We start from the raw sequence: 26320 nt of genomic DNA on the forward strand, positions 1-26320 counted from the left end.
ATTAGTATAAGAGACAGTAAGAGGAAAACTGCTCAAAGGAAAATGAACAGTGAAAGTTAAATAAACATCAACCAACTCAACAGCCCAGGAGGAGAAAATCTGAAGGACAAAAGTTAACTACCATACAGTAGACAATGAGATCTTGAAAAATAAACCATGCAAGAAAGTACACAATATACAACATACACAGGATATAGCTATTCTTCCAGTAGTGAAGCATTAGTCTAATAAAATTCACCAAATTACATGGGGTATTTGTTCAAACCTAGCAAGAGAAGCTGTTCCATCAATTGTATAGAACAAAACGTACTCTGATCAAAGTACCGTGGAAGACTCAAGAGTCCACAGAAGTGGCAAACATCAGGAATACTGCCATCTCCCCCAACACATGACTGTCTTAATCCTGAAGATGGGTTTTGTACCCAAGAGCTCATCTCTTGTTTTCAGCATCTTGCGGGGGTGGGGGGGAAGGCACCTGATACTTTATTTCTTCCTACAAATCTTACTACTTTAATGAGACATAAGCTACAATTGCAAAAGGTAAGAAAGATAAGTGGGCTTCATCTTGATACTTTATATATGCACTACTGCCCACTGCTCTTATGGTTGTATTCTCTACAAAATGGAAACTTGAAAGTATGCCCCTAAGAACAATGATTGAATATGATTTTATATAGGAGATGGAAAGACCACCACCTAGTTTGTGGATCTCATTGAGGCATAACTGTTTACCTAAACAAGACTTAACTCTGTGCACACTTAGAAGTTCTCTCTTGCAGAGAACTTCAAGGGAGGAAACAGCAATTAAGAATTTTAAGCATCTGCAGGGACACAGAGCAGATAGACATGAGACTCTATTTTGGAGATACGTACTTAAAGAATTCAGCTGGGACTTTGATACTGAACACTTTTTGTGGGTCTAGCCCTTCAACAACACATGACCACTTAACTTACAGTACAAAGGCAAACACAGCAGGAAAAAAACACTGACACAGACAATTTACTCTCCACAGCTTGTCATACACTGTATATTCTTGCACAAGTGGTGATAACAACATCACCCTGCATTAGGCACCATGGAATTGACTGAGAGGGCAGTACAAGCTTAAGCTGAACTGGTGCTACTTGGATGCAAGTTTTTATGGACTAAAAATAAAGTCTTGGTATTATAACAAAACCAAATAATTTCCAATAGAATCTAGGTATTTTTCTTGGACAAATTGTTTTAACTGAGCAAAGCAGCATGAAGAAGTTTCTGAGAAATTTTATTCAAAGATTTCTGAAAAGTAACATTGATGCAGAAGAAATTATGTAGAAAAATTCTATTGAAATACTGCTGCAAGAGATCAATGTCTATTCAGTGCAAAAGAATCATGTAAAAATAGTGGCTTCTGTTGGGTTACATTTGCAGGATAATTAGTTAATAGTTCAGAAGTGCATGGAAGGGTGTAGTTCGAATTTTCAGGTCTCTTTCACGTTCTCTCAAGTCTCTAAAAATGTAGTGGCAAGCACTGCCTTGAGATGCAAGTTTGGAAGCACGCTTGTTCCACATTCTGGTGGAAACGAAGGGTATCGAAGAGTAAAATTAGAGAGTGGCATGAATCTGAACCTGGAGTCCTGAACTCCACAGCTTCCTCCTCTTCACAGTTCAGGGATTCAGATCTGTACCCAAGCTTTGAGGCAATGGGCCACTGCTAAGCAATATACTTGGGCAGAAAATGGAAAAGCAGTTTATCACAGTGGTCTCAGCATGACCTCAATCTGGTAGACTTTTTCAGCTGTGTCAGCACAAAACAGCTTTTAGATAGTTCTTCATATTAACCTGAAGAAAGGCAAAGTGAAAGGGAATAAAAGGAAGGAAAGAGGCAAAAATGCAGAGGTCTTGGATGGCACAAGGACTGCAATGTGTAGAAGGAACAGTATGAGAAAAATGTTAAGCTCTGCCAAGGACACCTTCATATTATTTTATATATTATCTGATCTTTCTTTTGCTGAATGATTATAAATGTATTCTATCTCTAACTTCTTAGGAACCTCTTCAGTTTTAGCAGTCCAAAGACACATCTCAGTTGGTACTTAAACACAAAGTGATGCCATTTTCAGAAGCAAGGAATCGTCACAATTATCAGACAAGTCATACAGATGTATAAAGTAAAACAATTCTAAAAAAATCAGGCCACATTCATTAAGATTTCTAAACACAGAACATGAAGCCTTACTGTGAAGAGAAACTCACATTTCAGAACAGACACCTAAATACATCAACCTCTCAAAACAATGTCCAGCAGTTGAGCTAGTTTTTTTGATGTATGGCAGGCTCTCTTGAAACCCAAAGATACTGCCAGAACTGAGAATCAACAATAAGTGATATAATCCCTAGCAATAAATGCACCATTAAAGGGGAGACACTGCAAAATGTTTGGTTTTGCTTTAAAAATAAAAAAATAAAAAAAAAAAATCAACCCAGACAAAAGAAACGCAGTTTTAGAACAATACAAAGAATCACAAGCAAATGAATTAAAATACTTCACAGCAAACAAAACTTAACTTACCAATAAGCCCCTTTGTACTACTTGATGATACTGCTATATGAGTGGGCATGGGAGCTGGCTTTGACTCCTCTGCTGGTACAGATGTTATGCTACTGGTTTCAGCTTCAATTGAAACATCTTTCCCACCCCTCCGCTTTATGGTACCTGTATCACCTTCTGAGTCCTCTCCCCAGTATCCTGTTGAGGATGCCCAGCTTGCTCTGGACTGTGCTTGATCAAGGCCCTCCCTACCTTGACTTTGCCTGCCATACTTTGTGCCATGATCAGGGAACATCAGCTGGTCCATGTGACTGCCCGAGGCCCACAGTCCTGCCCCATCGCCTGAACTATCGAAATGAGCGTGTCCAAAAGGCAGAGTCTCCCAGCTTCTCTGGTGCTGTATTGTTTGTATGTTGTCATGAGAACCGCTCGAACAGGAAGTCCAGCTACCACGGCCACTGTCAGCTGCATCGAGCGAAGCTCTGTCCCCCTGATCCTGTGACAGTTCTTCTGTACTAGGAGAAGAAAGCACAGTTGCTCCAGCATACAGGCCTCTGGTCTCTGACAGTGGTGCATATGAGCTAGATGCACATTGATGAGGGAACAAAGAAAAAATAAAAAATAAATCCAGCGTTGGAATTGGAGATAATTTGCAAGACACATGAAGAATTCAACAATCAAGAGAAAAGCAAACATATTGGGGGGTTGGACTAGATGACCTTTAAAAGGTCCCGTCCAACCCAAACCATTCTATGATTCAATGAATGAAGGCTTTGAAGCTATTTATATTAAGTATTATTTGCATTAATGACTAATTCAATTTTGATAATAGAACAATTTCCTTTCAAGCTCATCCTCAATAAAACAAACAAACAAAAATTACTGGATAGATATCTTGACAAAACTTAACACTTCAGTGGTGTAATTTCAAAAGGTAAAATCTTAACTTTGCAGCAGCCCTTTAAGATAGGCAAACTGCACTGACATATATAAAGGGGAACAGACTGATAGATTGGGTTCCTACTGCTTTTCCAGCCATGCAAAGCAAAGGATTAAAAGGGAGAAACAGAGTTTTAGCAGGAGGTGGCTGATATTAATGTTTAGGTTTCAGCTTTTCAGATTTCTTAAATTTTTTTTTTTTGCTTAGGAAACTCTGAAAGCCACCTTTTCAACATTTCTTACGAATGAAACTGTATTTTAACCATAATTTTGGAAACACATGCTACTTCATAGAGCAAGTATGCTCTCTGTAGACTTTCAGCAATTAAATAAGCCTGACACTATCACTTACACAGCAGTAGAGAAAACCGACAAAGTGCCACTTTTGTTTAGCAGCTCTCCAGGCTCCTGGGATTTATCCTTCCAGGGCAGCCTCCTATGCAGACTGGAACCCTGCTCTTCCAAATATTTAAGGCATCCAATTAAAGAGTTTGTACAGCCTGGGATTTCCAAAGCTGAAGTACACCAGTTTTGGAACAGGCCTGCCATCCACAGACCCTGCAGGATTAAAACCCCTGGAACCATTCAGAGGACTGAAGCATCCAAGTAACAGCTCAGAAAAGTAAGTGGAGACTAAATAGGAGGCAGAGCTCCAATTATTTTCAGACCAAGGCTCACTGCTAGAGATTTAGACAACTCCTCACAGCACTAGCTTCCCTACCATTACAGAAGTTAATTATCTAGAAAATTACCTAGAAAACCAGCAGCCTAATGTGAATTTTACCTTCCAATTACTGTTGACTAGAAGAAATATTTGGGGTAAAATATTTTTGAGTTAGATAAATATGCACTTTTCTATGAAACAGAGTGGAAAATTACTAGCTTTTTCTGTTCTCAGCTTCATCACTGAATAATTGTATGAATAATTTCTCATTTAATTTAGTTAATTCCCCATCCAGAAAACAGGCTAGGATACTAGTCTGCCATAAAGAGGATAATCTACAGCACTACTAAATGCTCAGATGGTAAGGTCTACAGAGGTAAAGCCTTACTGTTGTAGACCTCATCACACACTAAGGAGTACAAAACCTTTCCTTGTCAGAAAATGGAGCATTATCACAAAACACAGCACTGAAATAGTAGTTTTTAAGGGCAGGGAAGAAAAAAAAAAATATTTGAGAGAGATACAGGGAAAGTTACATGAACAAATATACATAGACATGCCACATACACACTATATGAAAGTATAATGTAAGTAAGCACAAATAAAATTCCTACCCTAAGCTGTATTGATCTGGTTCAATCATGATTCTTCTATCAATCCTTCCCACACCAAGATTTGTCTCCACGATGCTGACAGAATGCCTCTGTCTCCTCTCATCATGCAGGGAGACTGGCATAGAGTCAAAAGAGGAATTGCTGACAATACTAGATCTGGAAGAAATTTCGCTGTGACCAGAATCTGAAAAGTTATCCACTGTGCCGCTAGGAGCCAAAGTATAGCCTGCAAAGGGAATGTCACGTTAATCAGACTCTCTGAGGAGCCTGCTCAGTCATTGCCAGGCAGCCAGCCATACTGCTACCACAGTAAATCAAAACTATGACTACATTTACACAGAAGCAGCACTGCAAAAGATGGATACATAGCAGAACTGTGTGACATGTATTCTGTCTCTTAATAAGAGGTTTAAGATTGTGGGAACATGCACTACTCATTTAGAAACTAACTGCTCACCTTCCCTTCTTCTCTGCCCTCATCCCCCAAATTATTTTCAAATGCATCATCATACTTGTATCCCTGCATTATGAAATCTCACTTCTCAAAAAACTGCCTGTGCATAAACACTGTCTCCAAAATTGGAATGAAAGAGATGCCCTGGTCAAGATTACTGCTTAAAGTAATCCAAGAGACCCTCTCACACAGTTTTTCTGTTCTGCAAAGCTACATTTCAGAGACAAACAGCAGATACAACATGTAGCCCAGATGTCTGGGCTGACTGGTTATTACGTATCTTGGCTGAAAGAGGGCCAGATTTTCAAGCTTGCTTTGTGGTACTTTGCTAACTAATTACATTCCAAATAGCATATATTACCAGAATTATACTGTAACCTGGAGGTAGCATTGACACTGCCAGACTGAGATAAAAATCTGTAAACCATGTCACAGAGGCAAATTCAGCAAATTTAGCTTTTGTTTTAGTATTAAACAAAGTTGTGCTGAATGCTCTTGCCAGCTAAGTCAAAGATCATTCAACAACATACATCCACAAGTAACTGTAGTTTTCATTTTTTGCTTTCAGTCTACACATAAGTGTCAAGATGACTCCAAACTGATCTACTTGCTGAGAACATGGAATTAATGTTGCCATTTTTGTCTGAAAGAACATACAGTTTTTGTCTGAAAGGACATACCATTAGATTCATGTCACCACCAAACTAAGGATTTTTTTTTTTTTAATTTATAATCATGTTTATGATTTGCTTTTTGCAAAAATAAAGCACTTTTCCCACTATGAGCCAAGTACAGAATCCCAATTCCTTTTTCAAGAAATGCACAGGCCTGACAATAATTATACAAATTCACTCTTTACTAATGTAGTATTTGGGAGAAATCATGATGATAGTTTACAAGGACTCGAGCTGATAATCTAAATCTTCTCTACATAACATTCTCCTCCATCTGACCTTAGTAAATATCACTTCAATAGAGATTTTGGATAGGCATTTGCACTTTCTTGCCATATTCATCTCTCCCATTTTCAGATCTCTGCTTATCCAATTGGACCTACTTTTTCCCATTTTGTTTCCATAAGCCCCACCTATCCCAGAGATCTTTGATGAATTGCTATTCTTGTTACTGTTCTCACTTCCAAGAGGAGAGGAGCAACTGGTTAGCTATGTTAGTCTGGATCCATAAGGCCTCAACTAATCAGCACTGCCACCTATCACATTAAGAAAAGGGCTTAGCTATCCATTTGATAAGAAAGTAGAAAAAGTGATACTCGCTTAAGTATCAAATGCTTGTGCAGTTTAGAGAAAGTTACTGCTACAGGGAAGTCTCCAACACACTCATCTCTTTAGCATTCTGAACTTCTATCATGGGGATGCAACCCCAATATATATATTTTACCATAATCTTACATTATGTAACTGTTAAACTGAACTTTTATGATATTCTGAAAATAGAATAACTTAGAAGTTATCTGCATACAGCTAGGCTATCATACTTCCAAAGGAATGGTTTTGTTTGTTTGTTTAAACTACAGGAAAATGCCTCCATTCTCTGTTTTGTCAAATCATAACCAGAACGAGTACAATGAAAAAACAAACAGGCTTAAAAAAAATCCCTTTAAAGTCCTACATTCACCTTGAAAAAATAACTCTATGAAGTCACTTAAAAAGAACTCAGTCAAAAAAGCTCCAATGTGTAATACCATTCCTCAAATACCCATATATATTGTTTGAATAATCAGGCTGCTAGTAAAACTTCGTGTATTAGTGATTCAAATTCCAAGTATCTTTAGCTTGCCTGTCATACATAGGTCATATCCCATCCAGATGTATGACACAGCAAATAATTCCTCTAATAGCCTCGTGTGCTCAATGCTGTACAAAGATTTTAAGTTCCAATCTGCACATCCTTCCACTGACAGGAAACACTGATGATGGGAATATTTTTGTCAGAAGCAGCTGCAGTAAAAGTGACCTGCTGCATCAAATCCTGTATCAGATCAGGCTATCTTTCCTGGCTTTTGCTAACCAGAGGGCTTTCAGGTATCCCTGAAATCAGGTTCCCAGGTATCCTTTCACGTAACCCACTCTGCACTACACTTTCTGCCCTCTTGCTGACCACATGTGACAAAAATAGAAGGAGCAGTAGTTTATCCCGAGTGCCCACATTCTCTCTCAGAAGTTTCCAAAGTTTATGAGCTTCAGAAAACAGGATGAGAAATATTGCACATCTAATACCTTTCCTTGGAGAGCTCTGTGGTGAAGTGGGAGGAGAAGACAGCTGCGAAGATGCACTTGAAACCGTGTCTTCAGATTGTTTCTTGTGACGATCCAAACTTCCTTCTTCAGATAAGGAAAGAATTTTCTTTAAAGCTTGTGGGGAGTTAATGCCTTTAAATAAGAATTAATGTAGGCAGATGTAAAGTCCAGTATAAATACATCTTTCTGTTTTGCAATGCATTTATAGAGCAGACACCATACAGGAAAAAAAAACTAGATTTTTTTTCCTGTTTGTGAGTTTCTGACACCAGCTTAAATGAAGCAAAACACTTAAACCTACTTCTGTTTAAAATATATCACTTCATTTCTGCATATTAGTGTGGCCAGTCTTTCATTCTGGCTACCTAACATAAATAATTTGTCACGGAAAACACAATGCAGATTTGGTGTTGCAGAATACTGTTTATACAATATATAAATCAAGGATATGCATAGTAATGGTTACTGAGAAACTTGAACTAAAATTATGTTGAATAAAAACAAACACAAATCTCACTGGTTAGTGGCGGTTTACATAGTAAGAAATTGAAACTGTTCTCCTGTTCCTTTTCTATTCAGAGTAGCCTAGAAGGTCAAAGAAAGCTGGAAAGAAGATAGATTAGGCTTACAAAACAAGGCCATCCTGCAGCTGCCTTTCTCCTTTCATTTTTGAGAACTACCTCTGCACCAGCTTATTTTGGGAAACTAGAGAGTAAAAATATCCTGAGGATGATGTATGATGTAAAGATCTAGGGCATCAACAATTGCTTTTCTTGGGCAACATTTATCCATCTTTCTCTTCCCCTCTTCCCAAAAATCCACCCTGGGACAGTCTTAAAAGTGAAGATGGAGCTTCTCTGACAGTTTTGCCAATGGTTGTGGTAGAGGTTATTTTCAAGCAGTCTACAGAATTTATCTTTGATCTGTTGGATCACAATGCTGCTATCAATAATTTACAGCTGCTTCATCAACATAACCTAGTCAATTTTCAGAAACTTCCCCACCACGAGCAAAAATGCAGTCTATGGTGCTTCAAAGTCCTTTTAAGATTAAAATTTAATGGTAAAATCAACAAGAACTAGACGAATATTAAATTGTTTCTTGCCCATTTTGCTGGTTCTAATGTTTCCCTAGCAGCCTAAGCAATGCCCAAGTAAAACTAATACAAAGTGATATCAGAATTAAGCTCTTATGAAATTACTATCATGCAACAGGAAGGGCCAGTTATGCTACATATCTTATTAGGAATATTACTGTACTTTAAGTGATATGTAAGAAGTTCTTTAATAACACACACATTAGGTACACATGCTGGAACACAGATTTGGAAATCAGATTGGAAGAAATTCCTATAGTCCAGTATCTTTCTGAGTGACATGCAGGCAGCAATGACTGAATAACAACAAAAAAGCACTAGGGAACAGAAGCCAAAGGGACAATTCTCAACAGGAAACTTCAGGCCTACACTTCTAACAGGACTACCATTTTGAGCAGGCCTGAATTTCACATTAAATGTTCAAATTTTGAAAAAACACCAAAACTTCTGAGGCATCTCAGATGGGTCACTCAAAAACTCCAAGTCACTAATCCCTTTGGAAAAGATAAGCCAAGATCCTCGGGCAGACAGTCAGAAACATTCATTTTTTCCAGCTGTTAGTAACAGGTAAATACTTATACTGATTAAATTGACAGGATGCTTTCCAAGATTTCTTTCTTTCCATTTGTAGAGAAGAGAATTATGCATACACACTGCATGAACTGGCATAACTGTATATAATACTACCAGAAATAAATGTCTCAATCTTATTTGATTAAAAATGTCTCCCTGACATAAGCAAACTTCAGAGTATTAAGACAAATGTTTCATTGCTCCACTTACCAAATGGCGGGAGGTCTTTGACCGGCACTTTCTTGCGAGAGGGATAAAGAGATACGGCAGGGACCTGCAATGCTTGGTTTACTTTATGTTGCTGCTGCTGCTGCACTTTCTGCTGGATGCCTGCCCGGGGAGCCACCGGTGACGTTTCAGATTTTCCAGATCGCTTGTCTCCTGTATTCTTCGGCACTTTGCAAGAAATGGGAGAAAGCACAGAATGACTACTAGCTAAAAATATTGTGGGAGTTTTAATCTGAGCAGTGCAAAGCCCTCCAAATAATAATTAAGGTGCTCAAATACTTGTACAATTAATGCAGTAGGATACTTTAGAGAGAAGAGATGAAGAGGAAAAGAGAGGGAGATTTAACTCCATTTAAAGCATATACGTTATCAAAGAATATTTACTCTCTTTCTCAAAGTAAAACCCTCATAACTTACTGTTGTTATAGTTGTCAAAAACATCACCAGACATTATACTGGGCTCTCATAAGGACTACAGCTGGTTTAGAATGGATATATAAGTACTATTTTTTGCTACCCTGAAGGAAGGGAAGGGCATAAGATATAGCATTCCTTCAAATCAAAATGAAACAGATATCCAGCATAAGGTCCCCTCTGCTGCAGCCAGGTACAGCCCTTCAGGTGTCTCTGAAACACCTGGACATAAGGAAATCCCCTTTTGCCTCTCAAGGTCAAGATATCCAGGATGACGAACCCTATTCACACCAATAGCCTGAGTACATCAGAACTGTAGAGAAACTTTTGGCTCCTCCAAATCCTTTGTACGGACAAGTCTAAAGAACCCCTGTGCACTTCAGCACGGCATCATCTGAAAACCTTATCTCCAATAAAAATGCTATGTCCCTATATTGTTAATCTGCAAGATGATTTCCTTAAGATTCATAGATGTTCAATACTTGGAAATGACCAGACACATCATTTTCCACCTCATTGTCTAGTTACTGTTCCCAATTACTTCCTTGAAGAAACAGAGGTATATTTAGCAGTTTTCTTGAGATCCGTAACAAATGACAATTCTCACGTGTGTTGGTGGCTGGCTCACACTGCAGAGACAGTGTCTGGAGGCTCTCTTCATCCATTTCCAGATCCAAGTTTGAGAGATACTGCTTCACTTTCCGTGCCATCTGAGCATCTTCATACAGTTTTTTAGCATTAAGGAAGGAGCTGCGACGGACCCGCTTTTTATGACCCCCCGTTTGCGCGACATCCAGCACAGCTGCATTCGTACTGCCCTGGCTGAGAGACCTGGGGTGAAGGCGGGGAAGGAGGGGGAGGAAAGAGGGGAGAAGTATGACTTAGTCCAATGTGGTATCACTTGATAAACATGAAACGTGCAGAAGATTGCATGAGTGTCAGTCTATGGTCAAAGCTCACATGCCTCATTCCAGTAAGTCAAACAGCTATAACAGATAGAAAGATGAGGGTCAGGAAATCTTTTTACTTGGTGACAGGCACTATTTTAATTACACAAATATTTTAACCTATTCTGCTCCAACTAGGCAATATCACTTCACACATCTAGAAATGCATTCAAGCTAGCTCTCTCACATAAGCTAGCTACTGAGAAGATTGGAGCATTAGGAAAAGCTCATGCAGTAAGGCAATGCTGACAGAAGACTACAGATGAGGTCCAAATTTAAATTAATATACAGAAGGCATTTTGAAAGCTAAATACTTTTTAAATCAGACAATATGCAAAATGTACAGCTCAGTTTTACAGAATAAAACTTCCTTTTAACTTGCTAGGTTGAAGACAGCTTTTTATTAAATAAAATGATCAGCTAGTTCAGGATGAAATAAATGTCACGCACATTTCAATGTACTTATGTCTATATGAATGCTACGCATTGTTCCTGAATTGTTAAGAGTAAAAATGATGGCTGAATTGAAAATAAGTTAGGTTAGCAGATACTGTAAGTTCTAACTTTTGTATTTGATTGTGATAATTGCTTATTAGGCATAAGAAAGTTAACAGCAATTTTCAGCTGTTGCAACCTTGCCATTTTATAATTTCTCTTTTACTGAAAGTCACTTCCTTTGGCAATTTAAATTGAAGGTGAGGGAGAAGAACACCCCACTCCTATCTACAACCACTTATAAATAATTTACAACTTTTGTGTTTTAACCTCAAAAGCAAAAGCACTCCTAGATTAAAATGTATTGTCAGTAAAAAAGGGTTAACAAAAGAAAAAAATGTCAAAGCACCAGAAAATTAAAGATAGCAAGTAGGAAACAATGCAAATGGTAAAGGAAGAATGAATGTCTGTGAGTGTTGTCTCCAGCCACTTACCCCAAACTCCTCCATTTCTTCTTCCTGCAAGTGAGAGCCAGGAAGAGTAAAGCATGGGTTTAAGAAGAGACAGAGAAAGATCACAAGCTCAGAAAGAAAAAGACCAGACCTCAGGACAAGCAGTTCTAGAAGCCCACAAACATTAAAAAGAGCCTTGACTCAGGCATACAGTCAGATATTACAAACTCTTCTAGCTCAAATTAAGAAAAAGAGTATGCAATAAGCTGGTCTAACATGAAGCCGAAGAGCATTCACTCCACATTTTCTAACACTACTCGCTGACACTTTCAGATACATTCCCACTTCTACTAAATCAAAATGATAAGGCTGGCATACATCAATGCTTCAAACAGACTAATACATATGTGTTCAAGACAGTATCTCCCTCTCCCTCCCACTGATGGAATCTCATTTTTATGAGGTAATTGGCAGCTAAGGAATAATATAAAATATTTTAATATATACTGATAAACACAAAGTGTAATGATTTCTCCAGTTTTAGAACACCACATAATTTTGATAAATTGTTAACAACAAACAGAGAACTCATGCCGCTCCAATACAACAAGGGGCACTTGAAAAGCTCCTCTTGCTGACACCTAGCCTTCTCTTAGCTGGGAAAAGCTCTGCCTAATACAACACACTTACCTCGTTCTAAACATTAAAGCAGGATCCATGTTCACAGATGCCATGCGACCAACATGGCGTATCTCCTTCGCAATCATTCTCAGCTTCTCAAAATTGACCAAGCCCTCCACTTTTGAATCATTTCCTAGAATCAACAATTAACATCAGTTATTATGCAGCAGAGTTAGTTTTCCTTTGCTAGTAAAAGATGATGTACTTCTGCTTTTACCTTCATGAAGGAATGTAAGGTCTTTTTTGATAACAGGAAACAGGGGTATAATGGGGGGCTGTAGGTTTTGGCTGTTAAGGACATTACGATATTTTGCCATATTCCTAGATGGATCAAACAAGTCCTGTAGATCTTGAAACAGTTTTTCATACTTGCTTGGAAGCTTTTCCCAAGTAGTTCGGAGCCTTGCAACTGGTGCCAAATTCAGGCCACTTGAAACAAACAAAAAAAGTGCAAAAAAGATCAAGAACAATAGAAAGAAACAAAGAAATCCTAGAAAAGACCATGTTAAATTTTGTACGGGAGAAGTACCACATAGCCAGAAGAGCGTAGCACAACAATGTCAATAAAGTAAAAGGAAGTGAACAATTCCTTTTGCCAGCGTGTATTACAGAAAAATTAAGTTCATTTTTATAAAACCTATAAAAACTGGAGATATCTGCATGATGTAACCATGAACAGATAAAAGTTACACTTGGATGAGTAGTTAAACCTTATAAAGAATATGTACTTATTACTTTGGAACTGGGTCTGAATTTGATAACAATATCATAATCTAGGAGTACTCAGGATCACCACTTCCTTCCAGATTACCAGACTGGAGGAGAAAACATCTTCCACCCACATAATCTTTAGGTAGTGAAAGCACAGTGACCCACCTTTTTGCTGCAATAATCTGACTTTGTTGTGTCCAGTTCAAATTGTTGTAACAGACTATTTATTTAAGGTTATTCTGAAGCTGTAGCTGGTACAAGCAACGGGCTTTTTTCCCTTAATGGTATTGCCTGTCTTGCTATTCATTTCTACCTACAGGAACATTTGGTATCTAGAATCTTCCCTTCATTCAAGTTTTTGCAAGCAGGCAGGCTGCTTTTATTTCTCATTGAAATCAGCTGAAACAGCTGAGCTAAATATCAAGATTTTTACATCTCAGAGATGCTGACTGATTATCAGCATAGAACTTTGACTTGGAACTTGCCACATTTGATTGAATGGTATTCAAAACCAGTGATGTTCAGAAAAGTGTCACATTCAATCAATAGATTGAATGTTACATGGGATTTTGCCAGAGACTGATAAAATTGTCATTTTAATGCAACTTACTCAAGCTTTTTCAGAAGAGACAATATTTCGGGATTTTTTTTTTTTTTTTTTTTTTTTTAGGTTCTTCCTGCTTGGGAGGCTCAAAAGGGAATGTGAACATTATAGAAAAATGTGTATAAACACACACATTAGAGTTTCCCCTCCTCCTTTTCATTCCAAAACTAAGAAAGGTTTTCTGTCTGAGATTTTTAGTACTTCCTTAATTCTTATTAAGAGGTCTTTATTTACAGCTTATTATACAGCATTGTAGCCTGCCATTTTATCAGAGTTCCATCCAAGAAACTGCTGATACAAAGAAAACCAAAGGCAACATATCATGGCTCAATGAATTCAAGATACTGGAAACTATGTATAAAATGATGAGCTCCCTTTGGAAAGTAAGCCATTCATTTATGACAATGTTATACTTTTTCTTCATATAATTGCCATTTCTTTTGGTCTTTGTTTTTAAATAAGTGCAATAGTTTCTCTAGTGCCATGTTCACCAATAACTCTTGCCTCACTGTCTTCAGCAATAAGTATATAATAGTAGCATTCCAAATAATATTTCAGTAAATGTGTCAATGTTAAGTTCAAATTACTGGAAAATGCCCTCCTTATTGGATTATGAAGTGTTGATGTTAGCAGTATTAATTGGTTTACTCTGTTAAATACATTTTGTTTAGACTGACATAAGTAAGACTTTGCATTTTACTTAGAAGTAAAATTAAGGGGCAATACCTAATGATGGCAAACATTGAGTTGAAGTTCTTGCATTCTCTGCAGTGTAGGGCTATCTTAATGAAATGCTTAATGATCTTCATCCTTTTCAGCTGGTTGGTTTCTCTTAGAATCTCAGAAGCCACCCAGAATGTTTCTTGATTTATCACCTCTTCAAATTTTTTTAGATTAGTGCAACCTGTTTTTGATTTGAGTTTAAACAAGTCATCTATGTATTCCGTGGGTTCAATATTACGGAATAGCTCAAAGTTTCTCATGGAGAGTTGGGTAGCCACCTCAACAGTACTGAGCTGTAATAGGGAAATTTGACTTTCCCTTAGTAACTCTTGAGCATCTTCATCTGAACAAAGAGTTTCTGTTTCCATGTTGTTCTTCAGGTAATACCTGTAAAAACAAAATTCAAAAAGACACTACATACAATATACTCAAATACTAGTGAAAGTTACAGTAATGATCCAGTTGGAATTGTAGAATAAACTGAATTTCACCAGGCCTAGATATTAATCAGAAGTTGCATAAGGAGCAATTTCTTGTAAAGAAACAGAACATTAATAATTAAATAATGCTCCTATTAACAGGATTTTGACTTAATAAACTGGCATCCTTCGCTTTAGCTCACAGTCTCTAATCTCACCTGCCACTCAGCTGTATCCTGTCAGCAAGCTTGGATAACTGATCAGGAAGCCTCCTCTGCTTGATCACACCCTCAGGTGTGACAGACACTTCGCATAGTGAATATGCATCAGGGGTTGCAGTGAGAGCAAACTCCCTGATAGCCTGGATGACCACTTCTTTTGCTGTTGTGTCCTTACTGATCATGATGTAGCGACTTTGCTGATCAGCCTTGAAAACCCTCAGAACTTGATCTGGTAAGTCTGGAAAGAAATTACATGCAAGGTATGCATTTTAGTAAAGCAAAAAAAAAAAATGGTATAAGAACAAGCAACAGTTACACTGAGTCTAATTACTAGTGCTATCATTTTTACTTCAGTATCGTTTCACCTCTCTCCTTCTTATAAAACAGCTGGGTGGGGTTTTTTTTGTTGTTATTGGTTTTTTGTGGGTTTTTTTTTTTAATTAAAGACTAGTTCAATTAATAACCAGGAAAAGAAGTTAGGCCACAAAAATATGCTAATGTTTCCAAAGTCTGGACAGACAAACTAATGAGCATTCTGATTTTCACAGGTGTTGAGTCCTGGTAAATTCCATTTAAGTCTGAGAAAAATCAAGGACACTCAACAACATTACCTTGTACACTGACATATAAGAAGTTTAAGCAAATTAAGTGACAGGAGTGTCAATCTTCCTAAGGATGTTTTTAAGAAAACAGAATAATTTACCTGTGTCTGACACTCAACCATAGCGTGACACGCAAAGGGAAAACATGTACATGTATGTAGCTAGGAAGATGCATGTATAATGGCCAGCATGCATGTATACACAAATAAACTGCGGTAGTATTAATGCATCCAATTACTTATCAAAAATACTCCATCCTTGATACATATAAATCATAATAATAAATGTCTAAGTAACAGACTGAAAACTTGCTCTTTATTTCTCTGTGCCAATGTTTTAGTAATTAAGAACTAAATCAGCCAGAGATAGAAAAACACTTCACAAATATTCAAGTTGTAAATATATTATTGTTTCAAGTGACCGATGACAGAAAACTTACAGTGAACACCTACAAGGCAGCTGGTTTTAGGAAATCTGGAAAATTACCAGCCTAACTCCAAATGTTGGATTTGGTATTTCCATGTAGCTTATGGAAATACCAAATCCATATATATTTCCATATTTCCAATGATGTATTGAAATCTAGACCCATTAATCAACTGAAGTTTGATTGTTTTCATTGTATTATAAAAAGAAAAGAAAAAAAAGAACTAAAATTGTACAGCTATCCACCACTGGATTTTTTTAACATAAGGTATTTTTAACTGACAAGTACTTTCAATTAATTTAATTTCTTCCTTCTGTTACAAATAACCTTTTCTAGTTTTGTAGGGCATGACATCTGGTCATTATTCTTTCTTTAATTAATATGTTCTAAAAAATTTCTTTTCTTTTTTTATCATAAAGGTCATACAAACCAGAAAATAGGTAATAGAAAGCCTTCTGAATCTACAGCCAAAAAATGATTAAAAAAAAAAATACTGAAAAAACAGCTCCAGGTGAAAACTTTCACTTTGATACAACCACCACCTTTTTTTGACAAGACCTAAATGTGCATAACATGTACTCAAGTTACTACAGAAAGATCTATTTAGCAAGAGAAATCTTGTTACAAAAGAACAAAAATTAACTGCTGCTGCGTGTCTCCAAAATAATCATTTGGAAAGCATTAAGATAAATCTCTCTGATATGAGTTGATTTACATGCCACAAAGGCTGTTTAGGCTTAAATATATTAGTTTACAAATTTCATGTGACTAAGCCCGTAACTTGTAAGCTCACAGTAGTATTTTTGCAGCTTGAGAAGCACTAATACTGAAACACATTAGAATTGAGTAATTACATGATCAGTTACACATAAAGGATATCAGTATAAGCCAGTTTTTAGCCCTTTCTAAGTACTCGAGTCAAATGTACAAATACCTTACAACTAGCAAGCCAATTTTGCCTTTTATCACCAACTCTATATTGACCCATCTTCCTTCAGTAATTAGTTGAAGAGGGATACAGAGCAGTGCCTGAAATATTTTCTACATTTTTTGACATCTCGAGGAAGGCAGATGCCAAAGACGCAGCCTTTCAGAGACGTTATTAAAAGCCAGACCGCCCTCTAGATCTTGTTGCCTTTTGCTGTTACAGAAATACTTGCCACTCAAATAAATGCTATGAAGATAGGAAGCTGCGGTAAACAATACCAAGGTGGGAACTCACTTAACGCTCCCCAGAAACAAGTGTTTTGTGCAAGGAGAAAATAACCTGCTCTGCTGGATCACTGAAGTCAATATAAAGAAATGCAGAGAACAGCAAATAGAAAAGTATCATCTTTGCACTGTATTTTACTGTCCAGTTCCTCAAGCTGTGTACCTATCAGAGCTGGTAGCAAAAGCACAATGCAGAATACAGAGAAGTCTGCCAGCAACTGAAATGATTACAGCTATAGCAATGGTAGCAAGTAATTCAGCACAATAATTTTTAAATAAAACAGCGCTTGAGAGAACTGTAATCACCCCCCTTCACTCCTTATCAAAAAAACCAAAACTGGAGTGGCAGGCTTAAGAATGCAATGCTATATGATAGGAATCTAGTCCCTTAGAAAGTTTGTGTGTGGGGGGGGGAAGTACCAGTGACTGGCAGCTCATCATTACTATATTATTTTGACTTCCAATCGAATAGCAAAGACATTACAAGAGAAGAGAAATCAAAGTGCTATTGACTATTTGAATATTTAAAAATAAACTTTACAAAGTGTATTTGAAAAAGCCTGAGCAAATCAGAAAGGAAACTAAAATGACTCCTTGCAGATTTCAAGCTGTTCTCATTTTCTCCTCAAAGACTACACTTCCAAAACAGCAAGTTGTTTTATTTTCTGTCCTGAGGGATATGCCCCAAAGCCTCAAGGGATGGCTGTTCCACCACTTTTCTCTTTCTTCTCCAGTGCATTCAATTTCTTGCAAGCTGCCTCCATCTCCATCTTTAATTTAGTCCAAGGTAATAAAAGAAATTAAAATTGCAGGCTTTAATTTTTGCCAAGTCTTAAAGTATATAGAGGTATAATTCAACTCTTCTATCTACAATGCAACCATCCCTAAAGCCCTTAAGGTATAAGGTTTTTATTTCAGTGCCCCTTTCCCCTCCTTCCCATACACGGAAAAATTATACCTGCAAATTACTTTAAAAATATTCAGTGTATGGACATTTGGGCAAATTTTAAGCAAAGAAAAAAAAAAAAGAGCTTTTTATAAAATGAGAAAGCACTAATTACATAATACATTTTCTATAAAGATAATGGAAAAGCTGCTATAACGCTGAAGCAATGGCATTACATCATTATCTCCTTTCCTCAAAGCAAAAGGCAAACAGTAGAACATTATTCATTTATTAAACTTCTCTGTACTCCATCTGTGACTGAAGGATGTTCAGACCTGTAATGGCTTTCCTTCTCAAGTAATGGAGTTTGTTTGAGCTGTGTGTTACAGCGATGCCCACAGCTCTGGAAGTTAGCCAGTCGGTGTGCTTGGCATTAGGGGCACATTAATTACCTAAAACCGTCTGGTCTAGGTAAATGGCAAGCTGGAGAATGGAATCTTCACCCATTTATAGATAGAGTGCTGATGAAAAGTTAGGCTCCTATTGATAAAGAATATCTTCGAAGTGTTGGACACTAGTTGTTAGATACGATACAAAAAAATACCGATCTTCCCACTCTCTCAGGAGCAATCTCAGACACTGGGACAAAATTCACACACCACCTTCCTGTAGTCTACACTAGCCCTAAAAAACCTGAGAAGAAGTGATGCTCAGTATCACAGTTTCAAGTGCTATGACTGCACAACTTAGCCAGTATATAAGTCAGTGTTTAAGCATCGTCCCTTTAGGTAAGGTATGAAATCCCTCAAGCTTAGGAGGGCACTGAATTTTCAGTTCTACTGTTGAGAAATACTCTGAAGATTAGACTAAAATAGCCAAGGGTCTGCACAGGTACCATCATCATATCCTCCTCCAGCAGCTACATTTTAATAGCAAACATTTGGATACTTAACTCGGAGGTTTCCTGCTGAGAACCTTCCTGCAGTCAGATAAGAGCCCAAATCCCAACCCTATGAGGAGCTCCAGCTAAATGTTTCTCATAAGATAAGGCTCTCAAGTTTCTAATATTCTCCCCCTTTTTCTCCCTCACTCGCCCCCATGCTTTGTTCCTCTCTGCTAAATGTATTAATTTTTTAATCTATCTCAGAATGATATTTTAAATCACTTCATATGCAAAGAATTCAGCACACAGCTGTAGGGCAGGGTGACTAACCAGGAACTTTGAAACCCTGTCCCTTACATATGTACTACAAGATTATATAAGTCTGTTCCAAAAAAGACTGAAACACATGTCCTGTGTCCCAGTCCAATGCCCTTTCACTTCACTGTAAGCTAATGATCTACTGTGCTATTTGAAAACACTGCAGCGTTGTAAAGACTGATCTATCAGGGCAAATTATAAAATACCAAGCAAAATAAGTTTTCACAGGCCACGAGTATTCAGTCTGCAAGAGGCACTTGGTATACAACATATTTGGAAAACTAGACATCTAATACATTCAAGTAAAGTATACTGGAGCAAATGTAATAAATCCTAATGCACTAATATGTGGCTAATCTGTGGGTGACAGCATACAGTTAATAAAAACTTCTTCAGACTCTGGAAAAAGAGATCAATCAAAGGAAATAAGGTCAAGAACAACAACAAAAAAGGATCCTTACCCGGAGTAGTATTGAAGTCTAAGATGCGGTGATGAGACTGCAGTAGATCGGGATTACTGGATGACAGGGTTCCGCTGACAGGTAAAGCAGGAGGAATGTGCTTCGTTTGCCTCAGCCCCACAATGCTGTCATCCTGAGACTGGCCAATTCCAATGTCACTGCGTCCAGAAAGAAATAAAATCGGGACTTAAAGACATTCAGAGCGTGGGCTATACTAGAGGGATGCAGGGACATCTATATTGCTACATTTTCACACTTTCAATTGCTAGCACAGTAATCACTATTTAGAAGTTAAAATTCTCCAGACAACAATGCTTGCTGTTCAGCTTTGTCAACAGCACCCAAACGTCCAAAGTGAGTTGATCTGCCTGCTCACACTGCCAGAAGATCCTCAAGTTCACCAGTAAGCTCTGAGGAGCTGCTAGGCTTGTTATTTTTTTGACAATTTCTCACAGCGGCCAACTTCTTTATTCAAAAGGTGGTACACGCCTGATCGTTCTTGTACCACTCCATCACCCAAACTTTGACTGATACTGCTGTTCCCTCAGTGCTGTTTCACAAGACCTGAATTTCACAGACATTTCACCCCATCACAGATAGGATTTGCAACTGTACTTCAGGACGTATTGTAGCCATACAATCTAAGGTCTTTCAACAGACAGGATCATTGAGATCATCCATTTTCCTACCCTGTATCACCTTCTATGAGTTCCTCTTCACTGAATGTGACTGAACTGATGCCAGCTAACTTGGAAGGCTAAGGTAAGCATCCACACTTGGGCGCTATCAGTATCCCCTCCAAAGTGCCTGACAGCTGTAAATAAAGTATTCTGTGATAATGGTGAAAGATTTTGCCTGTTAAATTGTGAAAGGCAGGGTCCCAATGGAGGTCAGTAGTGCAAGATGGATCAGAGACAGAGCTATCATATTATAGTAGGCATTAATTTGCTTATTGCTTTTGAGTTCATAATCAGCAAGTGAAGCAGAACTGCTACAGGACATAGAGCTAGAGCTAGCCATTGAACTTTTCTATAAATATATAGATGCAAATCCTTCATAAAATACTCTAAGGGTGTAAAATGTTGAACAGCAGCCATTATAAAAAGTGAAAATAATGAAAAATTTAGCTAGTACAGGCAAAGCCTATTAAAAAGCCAAGTACATCTAAATCTGTATCCACACATGGAAATAAAGCATAAACTAGAACTTAGATTTCATTGCAAACTGCTACAATTCTAAAAAGTCAAGCTACTAAATTAAATGATGAAACACAAATGACCATTTGTACCCTAATTTTGGGCACTTAAGCTTTTGTCTACTGTTCTATCCATCCTCAGAAAACCTAAACAGAAGTAATTAAGGGCCTGATAATTATCCCTGTTGAGCTGTTACAGCACAAGCATCCTTTTGTGCTTACCAATGAATTACTTTACCCAGTACACTCTTGTACAACTTCTTTAAGTGCTATGAATTGAACAGTACTCTGTGAAGCTAGGACAGTGTCTCTGGGCATTTAAGACACAATTTTAGTTACATGGACACAGCAACTGCTTTTTAGAAGGCAATGCAACTCGAAAAAGGTTGGAGGGGTATCTCTGTATGATGTGTTTGGGTTTTCTCATTGTTTTGTTTTTAAAAAACAAGATAACTCTATATTACCAAAATATTTTACAAAGGGTAAACTCCAAGCCATGAGAGTGACAGAAACACTCAAGTTCACTGAAAAAAAAGTTTCCTGGATTCTCTCTCAATCAGAAGTTAAGCTGAATCTGAACATCTGTATTTTTGTACTTCCACATAAAGCACAAAATACTGTGACAAGCAATGATGATCAACTCAGCACACAGCACTTTCATGCTAAGTCACAAGTAAGCAAGTAAATCTTTCACTAAAACTAAAAGCATGCCCAGCAATCGGTGTCTTGTCTTTCAAGTAGGAACCACTTCACGCACACAAAAAACCCCAAGTAAACAAAAAAACCCAAAGCCCCCAAACCTCAAAATGCTTTCTGCTAAACAACTATATAGTATATTTCATAAATGTGCCAACACCAGTATTTTCTCTAAATTCAAACCAAATGTAGACAATGTGACCCTCCTCCTTATATTAATAGTTTCACTTGCATTATGTATTCCTTTTGCCGTTCGTCAGTGTTATATAATCTTATACCTATCCTGTGCGTCATGACAGAAGCAGCTTCAGTAAAGTGGATCAACTGACAAATGTTAGGTTTTTTGTTTTGTTTGTTTGTTTTTTTTTAAAAAAGGTAATGTTTCTAAAATTATTCTCAATTCTAAGTATTTGTATACTAAATTGGAAAGTATTTACCTTACACTCAATTTACTATATTTTTAAAACTTAAATCAGAATCTGAGTGAGTTCTAACTTAGGCAAACAAGAAATGAACCCCAGAAATTTCAGATACAAATAGCAACACTAGAAAACTCCAGGTCCCATGAAGATCAACTGCCCCTGCTGTTAGGTAATTTTTTTTTTTTATGCTGGTGACAGAAGATTGTGGTTTTAAAGGAAAGACATTTTTTATTGCTTTCTGTATGCATTTGCCATGCAGGGAGATAGCATTAACTAAAAAATAACTTTCCTGCTGGATGACAAACACGATAGAAGGGATAATGGAATGGTAGAGCTGCCTGAATGTTTCTTCCTTCAAAATACAGTATACCGTGCATCCCACTGCAGGGCTGCAAGTAGAAAGGAGAGAGAGGGACTGCTTCCTTGTCTGAGATGCTGCATTATGGACCAGGCAGAACTTTGCTAGAGAGGGAGGTAGGGGCTGTGTTTAATCCTTATTTGGAGCAACTGAGCCTACAGACCACAAAAGCACTCTAGATTAGAAGAGTAAAGCAAGCAAAGAGCTCAAGTGGAGGCTGTAGCACACTTCAAGAGATGCCTCCTAGCCAGTGGAGAGAAGGAGATTTCCCAGTAGATACAGAGGAAATGGTGCTGTTTGCTCAGTTCGGGACGTTACTTGACATTATTGGACTGAAAAGCAAGACTGAAGGAAGGCCTTATCTCCTGCTCAAACTGATTCGTCTTTGATACTGATTTAATGTCTCACGAAGCTGACAAGCTCGCCCTAACAGTGACCTCATTCTAGTTAAAGATTGATTTTATCTGGATACATTCTGGAGGATACATTCATGTTCAAAAACAAGGTGGACAGTTTCTACTTTAATGAGTAAATAAACCTTTCATCCCTCTTGATTTTTGCTATTTAAAAACACGTGAGAATAGCTCAAGTCCCTTAATATATGCAATACCATTAATTATTAGGAAGAACGAGATAGAAGTTTCTACACTATAGGGGGAAAAAAAGCACAAACAGTTAAGTCTACAGCTACACATCTCTATGCAGAAACCGTGCAGACACAAACAACTGAATGTCAACAGGCTTTGCAGACAAATTGCTATATATAACACATGAAGTAAAGCAAGGAAAATAGGTCAAGTATACTGTTTTTCTGAGTCTTACCCGAAAAGGTCCCTGCACAGAGAAAGTGCAAAAATGAAAGGAATCAAAGAAAAAAAAAGAAAACCAACAAGAATGTTCGCAGCTTTTGCATGGAATTATGGTGAACTATGCAAAAAATCACTTCTAACAGTACGTATGGCTCATCAGAGGAACAAATGTACAAGACCAGTTGAAATAAAAGACAAACAACATAAAAAGAGGATTTACAGATTCTCCTCTACTGAAATGTATCTGCATCAATTTAAGAAATATCCATTATTTGTATATAATAATTTATATTAATTTAACCTTTACATTACTAACATTCTATTTTAAATGTTTCAGAACAATATTCATTTAGTAGGGAATACCTAACAGTAGTTAAGCAAAGTTTGTTTGGTTTTTTTTAAAGTAATAGCAGGAAAAAAATCCTAGATTTTCAGCACAAGTGTCTTTTTCATGAATTTACATAGAATAGATCTCTTCCTCGGTGGGACACAGAAAAGAAAAATGCAAGAGAAAACACTGACTACACATCAACTACCCTCTACAATTCATTTTTCCCACCGATGCCATCTGTCTGGGCCAAGAACCCGATTCCCATAAAATTATATAAAACTCATTCTTCTATTGTTTCTGACAATCCTTATCAGAACTCTATTTCTAAAATGTGTTCATAGAATAAAAGATATCAGATACCATATTTAGCTTTCATTAAAAAAATAGTCAATTCATCAAAGATCCCAAATTAAAATTTTAACCTCAGTATCCCTTATGGCAGTATGCAGAAATTCTTATAGACCACTGGAATGTGGATAAATTGAAATCATCAAACCTGCTTGCAGAGTTATTCTGAAATTAATTGCCTGGGATGCTTCCAGTTAACAGTCCTCTTAAAAGAAAACAGTAAGTGACACGAAAAAGTATTTGTGCCATCACGTTATCTATAAGAAGTAAAATATGTTCATATTGATGTCAGGAACTGCATAGTTAGTAGTCTATGATCATTCAAATATTCAGACTAGTATTTTATAGTATATTTTTTCAGATATAAGCATGGTTTGCATTAATAAATAGAAAAAGTATCATGACAAATTATAATTATCATGAGAAATTATTAAAATTTAACACAAAGGAAATATTTAAGATGAAATAAAAAACTCACTTGTACGGTTTCTGAGGCAGAATACTGATTCGAGTCTTGTCAAGTATCTTCTTTAATTTATTTCTTCCCCCAACTGTGTTGGCTTTACTTTTCTTATTTACTTTTTCTAATCCTATTACTTGCTCCACATCAACAGCAAGGTCTGGGATGGAATAACGACTCGCCTTTTTAATATCACCAATTTTAGGCAGGTGGGGAGCACCATTTCTTTTTTCCTCTGACAACCGTGTTAAGAGTTCTTTAAAAACTGCACAAGACAGGAAAAGGGAGGAAAGAAAAAGAACAAAAATGTAAAAGAAAGCTCTGTGCACCAGATCAGTTTAATATTAATCATTACAAAAAAACTGATTAGGACATTCTGTCAATTCAAGCCTTAAATGAATTTAGATCCAAGAGTTTAAAAAATTTTTAACTTTGAAAAAAGACATTAATTTTCTGTAATATGAATCAGAAAATCAGTAAATTGGCCCAGCTCAGAACAGAAACACTTAGATGACCACTTGGTTGCATGGATGGTGTCAACAGAAGGACTTTGACTTTTCAACCTAAGGACACGGGCTTCTGCAGAGTAGTAGCATGCATAAAAAGAGCACACTAGACAAAAATGAGATAGCAAAACTAACAACTGAGAAAGAAGGTTTTAAACAGGTAGCCAGCAACAAAAGCTCTCAGATGGACAAGAAATTATTAGCAACAGAATCAAAAAATCAGAAATCAGAGGGGAAACTGAAACAAAGTTATAAGGAAAATATAAGAAAGTATGAGACTACTGAGACACCTTGGGTGTTTGACAGGGCTGTCGCATCCATCTGCCAGATATACAAAACACCTCTCAGACTCCCTCAGCTCTCTAGCAAAAAGTCATCTCTGGGGCAGAAAAAACCCGATGAATTTGTGAATTAGTTCTGCTGCTGCAACTTTTAGCTTCACAAAAATGTTGATATATTTAAATAAATCAAACAAAACTGATCTTGAGATAAAGTCACATATTCTGAGCGTGAGAGGAAGTCTCCATATATAAATGGAAAAATCATCTGATGAGTTGATTTGTAATAATAAGTGAAAACTGATAATTAAAACCAAGAAATTGTAGAAAAGGAAGGAACAAGGGCAACCAGCTAAGGATGAGTATTAGGGGCTAGGTTTTACTATTATGTATTAATGTTGTCCTTAATATTCATCCTTATCCCCAGAGGTACACAACAAATCACCAAGAGACTTCAAAACCTTCAAATTAGACACACAAAGAAAAGTGGAGGAGAGTAATCCGAGCCCACAACTGTACTGTCAAAAAAGAGCTGGGGCCTGCACAGACAAATTAGATACAGGCAAGAAGATGCTGTTAAAAAAAGGAAAACTCTCCTTTGGGGATTTGTTGATAAGGAATACTGCATGCAATACATAGAAAGTAACTGTTCTGAGACTCTACTGTGATGTGATTTCAGTATTTGCAGTGGAGCAACAAGATTAAAAACTTAGAAGAACATGACTTCTGAAGAAATTAAGAAATTGGGTTTAATCTTAAACATACTAAAGCAACACAGGAGATACAAAAAACCTAGTGTGTGAAGGATGGTTACACAGAACTTACACATAAAGAAACAAGCACCTACTGCTAAACAAGCTTATACAGATATATTAAGAAATGCTCTACTTATTAGAAACAATTGAAATATTAGAATCTTTACTGCAAAGCAAAAAAAATCCCCAGGAAATAGATTTGACAAATGACTTTTGGAGATAACCTAAACATACTTAATCGTCAGTTAGTGCAGTGACATCCTGTGGTTATACTCTGCCCTAGTTATTTGTGATGAAGAATCTGATCCGGGAAGAGATACGTGGGGAACACATCACTAGATTATATAAATAATCCAAGTATCCAGTGGTAAAAAAATCAAACAAAACCCACAAACTATTAATTACTTGT

At 37.1% G+C, this 26320-nt stretch overlaps 1 protein-coding gene across 3 annotated transcripts in view; it reads right to left on the bottom strand.

Annotated features, from left to right (window-relative positions):
• Positions 1 to 26320, bottom strand: part of RAPGEF2 (Rap guanine nucleotide exchange factor (GEF) 2) — a 133678-nt gene that overhangs the window by 3720 nt on the left and 103638 nt on the right. For all 3 annotated transcript variants that reach the window (XM_010586085.1, XM_010586084.1, XM_010586086.1), the window contains 12 exons: positions 24391 to 24637; positions 19754 to 19911; positions 14962 to 15202; positions 14328 to 14711; positions 12504 to 12715; positions 12296 to 12419; positions 11648 to 11671; positions 10379 to 10602; positions 9340 to 9525; positions 7440 to 7592; positions 4749 to 4974; positions 2553 to 3112 (listed from right to left, as the gene is read on the bottom strand). In XM_010586085.1, coding sequence (XP_010584387.1) covers positions 2553 to 3112; positions 4749 to 4974; positions 7440 to 7592; positions 9340 to 9525; positions 10379 to 10602; positions 11648 to 11671; positions 12296 to 12419; positions 12504 to 12715; positions 14328 to 14711; positions 14962 to 15202; positions 19754 to 19911; positions 24391 to 24637 — 2739 coding nt within the window. The remainder of the gene's footprint in view (positions 1 to 2552; positions 3113 to 4748; positions 4975 to 7439; positions 7593 to 9339; positions 9526 to 10378; positions 10603 to 11647; positions 11672 to 12295; positions 12420 to 12503; positions 12716 to 14327; positions 14712 to 14961; positions 15203 to 19753; positions 19912 to 24390; positions 24638 to 26320) is intronic.

This window comes from Haliaeetus leucocephalus, unplaced genomic scaffold (assembly GCF_000737465.1).
Source record: "Haliaeetus leucocephalus isolate CR32 unplaced genomic scaffold, Haliaeetus_leucocephalus-4.0 Scaffold140, whole genome shotgun sequence".
NCBI lineage: Eukaryota > Metazoa > Chordata > Aves > Accipitriformes > Accipitridae > Haliaeetus > Haliaeetus leucocephalus.